The sequence below is a fragment of the Opisthorchis viverrini genome (assembly GCF_000715545.1).
Source record: "Opisthorchis viverrini unplaced genomic scaffold opera_v5_26, whole genome shotgun sequence".
NCBI classification, from domain to species: Eukaryota; Metazoa; Platyhelminthes; class Trematoda; order Opisthorchiida; family Opisthorchiidae; genus Opisthorchis; species Opisthorchis viverrini.
In genome coordinates this window covers 1,196,233-1,208,207 of record NW_008751683.1, presented here as the reverse complement: position 1 = coordinate 1,208,207, position 11,975 = coordinate 1,196,233, and the positions used below count along the sequence as shown (strand labels likewise).

Genomic DNA, 11,975 nt, shown 5'->3' with positions numbered 1-11,975 from the left:
TAGGCGCTGGATCAGCAAATGGCACTTATTGTTACTGTGGTATTCTGATTTCCCTATATTCCTCAAGCAGGGTGACGAGAAAACACTAAAATCATGGATCAGCTGGTGTCATACTTACTGCTTTGAAGACCTTTAGACCTGTGATACCTCAATGATTTTGAAAGTACGATGCATCCTAATGCTATGCAAATAATACAGCTTTCGCCTCCTAGTTAGTGAAGTCCAAAATGCGGTCACCATGCTACATGTTCTAAGATGTAACTGTATGTTTTAACACAAAAACATTACTAAGCTGTTCGCCCCTGATCTGCAGTAGTGGCCACTCCCTAGATGATCACAAGTCACAGAAACTCAAATCACTTAAAATCATTTCTGTCCCACTTTGCAACCTTAGCCGACAACATATACACCACTATTTTCCATCCGCTTTTTGTTTACGCAGCTACCACCTGCGTCACGCGCCAGGCTTAAAAACTTCAACCACACAAGGGTAAGGTGTATTCAGCTGCACACAATAAACAGACATGCAACTAGGCCTACCACACACACACAGGACAGGAAGCCAGATAGCTCCCTCCGCAGGCCTCCACGGGAAACTACGAAACAAGTGTAGCAGCTATACTGCGCAGAAGACACGTTCCACGTCCGGCGGTTCACTCAGGATCTCTCAACAGTTGTCCTCAAACGATAAGTCACCTTTCAATTCATTCAACTTTTCGCATTGTATCTACATTATTCAAGTTGCACCTAACTTTTGTAACTATCATTCTGGTAAAACGGACGTTTGCTAGTGCTTGTCGCCTTAATTAGGTTACAACTATAGACAGTTACTTTTGCAAGAAGACGTCCCTCACCCCTACATGGAGCACTCATCTAAACCTTTTCCACTTGGAACGTGCGAGCTTGTGCTTGACACTTAAACCTTTTGAGGAAACCTCAAAGGAGTTTACCAAACTTCTTAGTGGTACAATATCCCTCCAGTGAGGATTAGGATGCAAGCTTTACGAGGTTTTCAGATTTCCGGAGATCAAGTAAGTTTACGTATGTATTCGTCAGACGTACACTTTTGACGGTTATGAACAAACATGTATTAGCCTCAGAACTCTTCGCGGCATCTTCACTATGATGTCTTTCAATTTTAGAGAGCCATTTTAGTTTCAGTTTACTCTGTTCCCGTCACGTAATTCCTACCCCCTATTTGGACACTTCCTATTGGATCCGATATTTTTGCTTTGAAGAACGGTCGGGGTTTGCGGCGACGTAGTCTGGGTGTCTTAAACTCGCCCAGTACGCGTAAAACGATATGTCACATGAATTGTCACATTGGTGTTGTGGTGCCATATGTAACTTTAAAACCAATGACCAAGTAACAGACGCCAAGAGAAAAAAACGATGTCTAAAGGTGTTGAAATTCGGCGAAGATCCGGTAACCATCGTTTTTCGGGTCACGCATGTTTGAGGCTTTGCTGGACTGGGAATTAACATCAGTAAGCCAAATTTATTATCCGTATAGGAAGATTCCCAATGACCATGATATTGACTACTTTGATGATAATAATGAAGATGATAGCATTGAAGATGAAAAATCGAAAGACACAAACACTTTGGTTTCCCTACCATCATATCTGAAGAGCAAGTGGAAGAATTGCTTGATATCCGCTTACTGCAGCAGCACACGTCTTCCCACGGCCCACGGAAAAATTGAGCAACCGAAAGAAAATCGACGTGCCTAGCAAAGGATGCATCAGGTGCAGACCCTCTCCATACTTATGGCTGCTTCGTACAAAAGAAAACCACACTAGTTTCCGTACTGCACCCTGACAACTCTGCTGGTTCCGCATAGCATCTAAGTGCATATTCAGAAAACACAGTCTAGGGTCACAGCACCAAGATGTTACAGTGCGACGACGGATATCATGATCCAAACCGGTTATCGGAAAACATGGAAACGAGTCCCTATCATCCCTATAGCTTGGAGCTCCTGTCACAGAGGAAAACTAATTGATTAGATGTACATGGTCAAAAATGCCTCACCAATGCGCACTGGAGATCGAAACAGATCCTAAGGTCTGAGAACACGGCCACTGCAGCTCTTCTTAGAGCCTAAGAGAATGAAAACCTGTAAGCAACGTCCTCCATTCACGCCCGTCAGTAGCTTCAGGGCACGCACTATCCATATCAAAAATGTGTTGAACTTCCAGTGCACGCAGGAAGTTCATGCCTCTTTAATCCTTCATATAAATGTGGGCAAATTTGTATGAGAGACCACTCAGTTTAATTTGAAATGAACTGTTCAGTTGGCCTACCTTTCTGTGATTCTTGCTTTCCGGGAACAGAAGTTTTGACCTGCCAAAGGAATGGTGAATTTGCGTAGAATCTCAGCAACCTCTGTAATCACAATTGTTATGTCATAAAAAGTCATTGATACCCGGAATCGTGGCTGGTGATCTCTCTGCTGAGCAAACTTCTTCTGAGGTGGGAACAGTTCCAAATTCTAATGGAAACAAAGTTCTTTCAAGCAGTGCTATGCGGTTAAATAAGGTTTAAGATTTTTGAAAAAAAACATACATCAAACATATATTTGATCGTACAATATATTATTCATGTTTTCAGTCGAAGATTTATCATTAACTAGTAATTGACCGGTGGTCAAAAGCCTTGGATCTTTGGTACAAACGGACCGTGCTTGTTGATAATCATTATCACTGTACCTCTCAGGAAATGTTTTGGGAATAATGAAGTCAGTAGCCTAAGGCCACGAGCCGTTGCATGACCATGGTTTGAGATGATACAGTGCTTCCACTTACCTGTCATGCAATTCACATTAAACATCCTGGTTTTGACGAAATCCTCGATTTAAAAAATCTCTGATTATTAAACACCACCACTTGGGAGATTTTTTCTCTTGCCAGTCTGCTGGTTAACGACACTGATATGTTCCCCATAAATTAATCCTTTTAGGGGAAAAGGATATCGAAACGACCGCTTTCAAGGGAATTTCAGAGGTTACCTTGACTGAAAAAGAAATTCTTTTCACTTAGGTGGAGGATTATTGATTGAAAATCCCACACTGCTTAGTCCTAACATCAAAATGACTTTGCTATGGTGATTAGAAAACGTGAACACAATGATCACAGCAGGAACACTTTCGGACCAGAATATCCTATTCACAAAATTGTTGAATGAATTATGTAAGATACGTAAAAATTCATTTATCTACACCCAAAAATATCGCATTCGTGGTAGGATTCAGGTAAATCACACATGCTGTCTTCGGATGGTCAGTACGTAAGAAAAGCAATAGCTTGTCTGCGATTATTGGTTGTCGATCAGGTGGCCGTTTATATACTACTAGAAGTTGGAATCGTTTCGTCACCAGACCACAAAATATCTTCGTTACACTTTTGAGTTGGAACTTACTCGCTTCAGACTGCTGAAAAATCCGCACCAGTAATTTTTGGGGTGATTGTCTAACTAAGTGACAGCGTTGGAGCGCATCCATCGATCCGAATGTGATTTACATCGCGTTGTGGATTACCGTCCTTTCTTTTGACTGGTTATCCCGGTTTCCTCTGTGTCTGGTGATCTTCTTTAATTGTTCAAGCTCCCAAAACGAATTCTTTGGATTCAGCTTTGAATGCAGCCTCTTCATCAGTTAGCCAACTTGCTTTTCATTGATCGAGCTCAGCCACTTCATGCACATAACAGCGACCAGTTTCGTTCCTGTTAACTTCCTGTCATGTCCACTGTAGAACGCGCTCTCAGATTATTTAACAATAAGTGGGGCTAATTGGCTCTCGTTTCACTGCCTAGACCTTTCTGCTTCCCGAATCCAACCCAAACTAATTTCGCGTTGGAACATTTGAACTAGCTGTGACTCATCGTGTAAAGCGTTCATGGCAATTAATGTGGCCGTGTCTAGAAGGTGTCTAGAAATGCATCGTGTTTTGCTGTTCAACAGCTTATGGGTTGCAACTGATTCCATACACAATCATTCCACAAAATTTCCGCGAAGTGAGAGATCTCTCCAAGGACTTTGGCAAATGGTCTTTGGGTTTCGATCAGGGTGTAGCGTGAGTAACGGTATCTTATTTGCCCATTTTGAGGTTCCCGTAGAAGACAATACAGTAAACTGTGGAATGAAATGGCGACAGGACTGCGCCCCTGAAAAAACTCAAACCAAATTTACCAGCCGCACAAACTGGCCGGCGGAAGCTACAGCTGAAAACTTGGAACTACCGGTCAAAAAGAGTCACAAATTCGCTCCTTCTCAACACACCAGATGAGTCTTAATAAAGACGAAATTGCTAGTACCAGTGAGGACTTGGACTTCCAACTGCAACTTCGTATTAAACAATGACGACACTGAAAGCACAAGATCAATTGAAAACTGTCTACTTAAACAGCCCAGATCAGTGTCAAAATTAGGTTCGGATTTATGCGCTAATACTCACAGTGATGGTTTATGTAGTAATTTTTTATTACTTAGACGTAAAACATGAGAACTGAACCCACTAGGTAACTTTTCAAGAACTTAGTACGTTTTAGATTGGCATTCTTTTTGCGTGGTGTATTCACGTTCACTTGCATTTTAAATGGCTATTATGAACACTATCAGGCTATTATGGCACTATAAGGATGACCGGCATCGTTCATATTGGTGTTTAGTATTTTTCCTCTGAATGAAACGAAAAAGTACTCCTGTTTTCTTCGAGGATGCACCACCATCATTTGTAAGATTCTTGCCGGAAATCAAAAAGTTGTTTCCGTATGTGAGACACTTTTGAAACGTTTGGAAGTGCACTGAGAAAACCCCTTTTATCTAGCATATGTTTGTTTCAGCCGACTCCATCTGGAAACATCGAAAAGATGTTTGAAGACATCCGGAACTGAACGAATTACGCAACAAGCACCAGGGAACATATTTAAGGAGACGAACTCATTTATGAAGAACACTCATTAGATGAAAGTTTTTGGGTGTTTCGCCTAAAGGGGAGCCGTTTTCCTAACCGAGCCTGAAATTCCGATGGGTTAAGGTGACCTCATACCAAGAGCTTTTAAGGTCATACAACGAACGCAGGGCGTCTCCATTAGTCCCGCACAGTCTTGGTTACCGCTATCGTAAATGTCTATGTTCGCAAACAAATGGAAGGTCTCTGCTCTCTCACATGGCGATGTGAAACTTTCGGAATGGAAATAGTGAAAATGCCCATTTTTCAACACTTACATTGTCTTTAGCGTTACAGTGATCTACAGAGGTAAATGAATTATAAGGAATACGCGGTAGCAAAAAATCCTACAAAGCGTCTAAATAACCGGATGTTTGCGCATCGTTCGAAGGTGGCGGATAACAAGCGCCTTTATACGAACTCATTTGGGACTCACCGACTTCGAATGCAGAAAACATCAAAATAATGACCAGAAACTTTGCCGCCTGAAACATTCTTCAGTCCTTCCCCGGTCTCCTGAGACATCACTGTAGATTCGTCCATTTTATAATATTTTCTTCCTGGCATAATTCTAGGTTGCTCCGGCCAATTAGAACACGCCATTATAGACATTTTCACGCACTGTTCACAATAGAATCAACAACAAGAAGTTGTTTTCGTTGTAACTCCTCCCAAGGACTGGTGACAAAAATACATTGTTCCTTCTGTCGTAATTTGCTGGAAGAAATTTGTTGTCAACCCTAGACTGCCGAACCTTCTCAAGTTAATAATCGAAGCACACAGTGTACTATATAACTTTCATTTGAAAACGACTGTGAAATTAAATAAGAAATATGGAAGTAGTGTTAGACTACCTCATGTTAGTGAGGGAGAAGTTTAATTTCACAGAAACTTCAGCCCCAAATTAAAATGTAGCTAGCAATTGTGATCTCTCTTAGTCGAAGCTACTTTACTTGACCAAGGTTTAGGACTGAAGTATGAAATCCAGAAACGCAGTGGTCAAACTAGGTATCATGGTATTAGGTTTTCCTCACTCCACATCTGCGAAAATGCATTTGACAAATGCGTGCTTTTCAACAGGTAATGCCCGAAAGATATCGATACCGGAGATATTGCACGAATACGTAATTTCATTAGATTTGGGGCTTAAAAAGCTCTTAGGGGAATGCATCTTAATTGGAAGCGATTAACCGTTAAAAAACGCATCCCTAAGCGACCGAATAAAATAAGTCCAAGCGTATCGAGTGGTTTGTCGGAAGTTTCATAGCTTTAAGGAACGGTTTTCTTTGGTCAGACCGGATGAATTTATTCAGCTCTGCACATATCGTTTTCCAACAGAAAAGAGGCAAAGTAGATTGAACCCGCAAGCCTTTCTTCCGTTGGCCGAACGTAGTGTGTGAGCCCTTCCAGAAGGGTCATCTTTGATATTGAACAAAGGGAGGTTTACCGCGTGAAGCCTAATGATACGCGTGAAGCCTAAAGATACTTTCATCCCTTAAATACATGGTTTCAGATGACTGATCAGTGTAAGGAATACACACATCATTTGGCTGCCCCTGCTTGAAGACAGGATCTTAATAGTGGGTGGAGGTTGATTTCGACTACACTTAAGGCAGGAAATTGAGTGATCTCACTGAGCGACTGGATGCTTCACTCGCTATAATCTAGGGAAGTTCTGTTTAGGCAATAGATGCAAGAATGATGTAAAACAAAACCCTGAATCCACAACCTGCAAATGTGGGTCCGACGCGAGCTTTCAACATCAAAATTGAAACTTTAGATGGAATCCGAAGAGTGGTTCATTTTCTGGATTCATTTGCTCTCGGTCGTCCTGCGAATTTCCTGTTCAGGACTGTAAGTCTTACACTGGAATTGACGGCTCCATTCTAGGAGAAAATGGAGTTGTCGACAGAGGAGGAAGAGACCGCACACTGGTCCACAAACTGCCCGGCCGATGCTCAAGGCGGCTTAAAAAACCGACCCATGGACATCAAAATACAAACAGACGAGCTTTACTCAAAGCAATGGGAGCTGATCATAGTCATCAAGGTCGACCAGTACACCTGGGCACTGGTTGCGCGAGTGGAACTCTAGACTGAGTTGTCAAAAACACTGGATTTTAGGAGGCATCTTACCAGATTAGAATCTTACGCCAGATTAGAATATTCGGCCTACCAGGGTGTTACTCTGTGTGGAGAACCATGGCAAGCAATACTAGGACGGCTAAGCAGAAAATCTGATGGCAGGCTAATTAAAGAAACAGATGCTCCACTCTCAGAAACCGCCACAGAAGTGACAAAACAGGGACCAACTTATGTGATGTCAGGAAATCAAAAGACAAATGGACAAATTCATTCAATTCCATGATACTGTTCTAGACAGCTCTGCTGAATTACAATCATGGAACCACACATACTTGTAAGACAGCCTGAACCGTTTCGATTGAGGCGGCCGTCTTGCCCGTGGGTTGGTTTAGTGACTTAAGTTTTATCATCTAACTGTGATCTAGTTCTTAGACATCTTTGCAATGAAATAATTGAACCTTCTTCCAAGGAAACCACCAGCATTTGAGAATATCATGAAAATTTCGAGTGGGTATACAGCTCCTCCATGCTGCAACGAATGCTTATCTGCACTCACATTTTGTAGTCGTTCTTGCTCAGCAGGAAATGTTCTGAATGTGAATTCTTGTGGCTCTTTCACGAGACCTCTGGTCCTATGTAGAACTGAGGTTCAAGCCACTAACTATTATATGTTTTAAGCACCTTTGCTTGATTCGTCGCGATGTTGTTTGATAGCGCTAAGCGATGGCTTATCAGGCCACACCATCAATCACAATCGAATCGAAGGGTACAGTAGTAAGAAGTTAGTTCTTTTATGATTACATGAACATGACAGAACACTTACGCAGCACCAGACACCAGCTTCCAAAGTTTAGATACCAAATACTTCAAATGGTAAGTCAGGTGACACAGTATCATCGGTAGACCTAGTGGCCAAGAATGTTAACACTCCAAACTCATAAGTAAGTGTCTCTAAAAAAAGTCGCAAGAGGACTTCCAGGGTAAGATTTTCTAGTTCCCCCTATCAGAATTATTTCACGTGCTGGAAGTTCCCGAGTCACTTATTCAACTCAAAATTTGTCGAACCCGCGACCTTAGTTTGAGAAATTGGACGCTTAGTCTTTCGACCACGAGTGGTTGAACGGTTGTATATGATCAGCTCTCGATCGGAACACAGTGACGCTCATTCTTTGGTCAAACAAAACATATTATGTAATCAAATGTGTTGACTGACTTTTCGGGTCGACAATTCTACGACCGAATCTTTTGTCATGTGAAGCACCTTAGATTGAGGAGAATTGGTAAACCAATGGACCAGTCCAGTAGTATACTTGGCTGATGTTCCAGCCCGTCTGATATAGCGTTCAGAAGCGCACATCCAGGACCCTAGAAGTTGTACGTGACAATGTTCGTGAAAAGATCAAGCGATATTTGAGGTAGTAATGAATAAATCATGAAGCTCACATAATTTGCGTCTCCAAATATCCATGCAGAGCATTTGTTCCACTATTATGGGGGTTACGTAACACTGTGTAGACAGTACCTAAACTGGAATTAGCCGTAAGTTTAATGCCGAGCATGCTACGTGACGTCACGTGATTAGCTGTCGAATTTCCGCTGGATCCTTTACCGAACTCCGTAGGAGCATTTATCACTCGAAGAAGTTAGCTCTGAATTAAGGTCATAGTACAAAACTTGGACAAAGCCTATGCCTGTAACTGGTTAGAAGATACATAGAAACGATGGGTTCTGTAGCTAACTTTTCAGCAAGCGACGATACTTGTTATCCTGTGCTTGTGCTATGTCCGGCAGCGTACATGTACTCTCCGGGTTGCAGGTGGAATATGTACGATTTTCCATGCTTCTGTACTTTCCAGGAAGACATCCGACTTTGCAAGGTTTGCCACCAAACTCAATTATTCAATGCACTTAGGGTTTACGAAACACGGGGCTTGTCGGTTTTCATTCTCTGCAACGATCTGGCGAAGCGCAAGTGGCCAGTTTAATGTGACCTTGGCGACAAGGTCACGCTAGTATGATAGCATGTTTCGGTTGGCTTGGAATTTCCACACTCATCTTCTGATTTGCATTCATGAAATATTAACGTTTTATTTCTCAGTCACTAACTGCAAGCTGGCAAAAAGGATACTCAGTTTAGTCTTACTGAAAATGAGAAGGAGTTAGATGAGAGATATGGTCTACATTCGCCTGAGATCCTGTACCATGCAACTAATGGTCACTATTGCAGAATGGATTCGATTCGAAAGGGAGGCAATCATATTTGAGGCCTAATTTCTCAAAACTTACAAATCCTTCAGAGTGTTTGCACTGGTTGCGTCGATCGACTCCTCAGTTGGTCAAGAATATATATGAACGAATGATCCTCTAAGTATCACCAACAAAGGGAAAATTCCTATGCGAAAGTCCTTCTAACAGCATGCTTATTCGGTCAACGCAGCATCTCTGGAATGTATCCACAATCTGATCAGTATTCGGCTTTCAGCTCGACTCCCTAAACCAACGTATCGATCACATACAGTAAGAAGATAAAAGTTGATGTGCTTTTTGGGCATTCAGGACAGACGCATACATCTTTTGAGTGCAAGCTTGTTTACTGATTGCCGTGCAAAAACGTCTCTAAAAGAGTAATTTTGTCGGAGACATCGCCTAGGTGATGACGGTGTAAGTCCATCTTCACCAAATTGATCGTTAATTTGGGCTTAAAATTAATCCGAATGCAACAGTTTACTCCACAAAATAACATGACGTCGATTTGAAGAGTACTGTGTGAAGTCAGTTGTCATATACTCAGGAAACGGTGCCAAATGAAACCTAGGATAACGTTTGAATTTTAACTTGTTTGCGTGTAGGTCTTGGCAAAATGAGATTCGATTGGCATACAACTTAGGAAAGCACTTGAAAATCCAAGCAGTCTCGAAGCAGTTACGTGACAATGGAGATCCTACGTACAAACCAACACAATGTTTTCTTGTGAGATTTGCTAGGCATGTAGGTCACGGTAAATAGCGTTACATCAGAATGGTAATATTTGGTGAGATAGCTGAGCCGGTAAAAAAATATTGTTTTGTGAATATCCCGGAGGGGCAATCAAACTTTTAGCTCTCGATAAAGCATCAGCGGCATTTCCCTGACACATTGGAGGGGCACATTCTTACCCGCATATGAGGGAAGCGCGGTGAGGAATTGAATGGTGTCACTGGAAACCCAATCTCCGAATTTCGCTCCAACTTTTCAAAAAGCCCTCAGATTTCCATACAGAAACTACACTTACCTTAAGCTAACATGTGTGAATTCATAGATAACAGGCAGATGAGGTTTTGCTTGATGCTAGCTAGGGTAATGCAAATTTTTTTTGCGTTCTCTGAAAAGCTTCGTACAATCCAACACCAAAGTACTGCTCACCACGCCCAGTAAAGCAGTAATTCATTAATATTCCTAATTGGGCAAATCAAACAGAAGACTGACGTCATGCCCACAATCTGTCTAACTTGCATATTTACGCTACCCATGTAAGATGGGTTTATTTTTATAACACCACTTCGGAGTGACAAACCGGTAACCGACACGGTCAAGGTTAAAATTTGCTCCGGGCTTGTAATGGCTCGTACGGTGATCAGTGTTTCAGACCATTCAGACACAGTTCATCACTGTCCAGGATGTCTGTGTATGTAGCGGTCTCGTGCGCACGGAAGTTCATCCAACTACTCCGGGAAAATTGAAACCTGAAGGACAACAAAATATAACATCTAAAAACTTTTATACGGTGAGCGATTTGTTACATTCGAAATCCGAAATAACATATCCGTGTCTTCAAAGGGGGGAATAGCAAGTAAGTGTACTTGTTAGCTTCTAACATCAATATCGAGCTCGCATATTCCGAGTTGCTTCCAATGACATTATCGAATGTACAGTCATTGGCCAGCCTTCTCCAACTCGTTGCTTTTCACACTGCCAAAATGTTGCTGTATAAACTTGCGTCGTAGCTTCGACATCAAACTCTGTCTAAATAAAAACCTTAAAAAAATTAAAAATAAAAACCCAACACACACACAAGAGAAATATTCGAAGGAGTGACCATAATCTTGTCAAGAACGTGTGTGGGTCATTCACGCGAAACACCTCACAGGCTCTGAACACACTTGCATAAAGACTCAATCGGTTTCGGTTGGGACGAGGTCACTACCATGACTAAATAGACATCATGAGCTTACTAACATAATATTTTCTGACGCGGGGCATGACCGTTGTAACGAGGTGACCAATCGCTTCCCGATTTCGAGCTTTGATGAGAGAGCTCGACGTAGGAATCATGTGGTATTTCGATGCGACTTAACGTATACATACTTCTGTGGTATAGCGATCTTCAGGTACAAGCGGATCTTATGACATGTAAGAAAATTACATGGATATTCCAGACAAATTAATGTAAATAAACACATCGCGTGCACTGTCTATATGTGAAGAGGTCACTCGAGTTTGTTCTCAACACTTGATTAAATAAAATGAATTCCATCGGTAAATGCTGGGCAGCGCTATGCACATTCTAACAGTGGGTTAATCATACTGTTGGCAGCCGTTCTCAGCTGAGTGGTTGACTGTGGACCCGGGTTCGCAGGTTGGAAAGCCCCTGGTATTTCATATGGCGATTACTACTGAGAAACCCCAATAAAGGCAAGCTGTGCTGCTCGACATTTTGTAGAGACATAATTTACTGCTGTCTTCTCAGGTAAATTGCTGAATAAATTGACCCACCGATTAGTTTCACGGAATCTGTGTATTTTTAAGAGAACTGAAAACCCTTGATTTCCGGCTCGTATCAACTTCCAACAGGATTGGGTTACCTAAACTTCAAGTAGGCACAAATACAACATATTCGTCACCGTATATATATATATATATATATATATATATATATATATATATATATAGAGAGGAGTGTGTG

General features: G+C 41.7%; 1 protein-coding gene across 1 annotated transcript; it reads left to right on the top strand.

The window, feature by feature from the left end:
- Window positions 1-6,845: 6,845 nt before the first annotated feature.
- Window positions 6,846-7,043, top strand: T265_02274 (hypothetical protein; the record flags this gene model as incomplete). The annotated part of the gene is made up of 1 exon (XM_009166478.1): window positions 6,846-7,043. A coding segment is annotated over one exon (198 nt), but the record flags the coding sequence as incomplete, so codon positions are not given.
- Window positions 7,044-11,975: the final 4,932 nt, after the last annotated feature.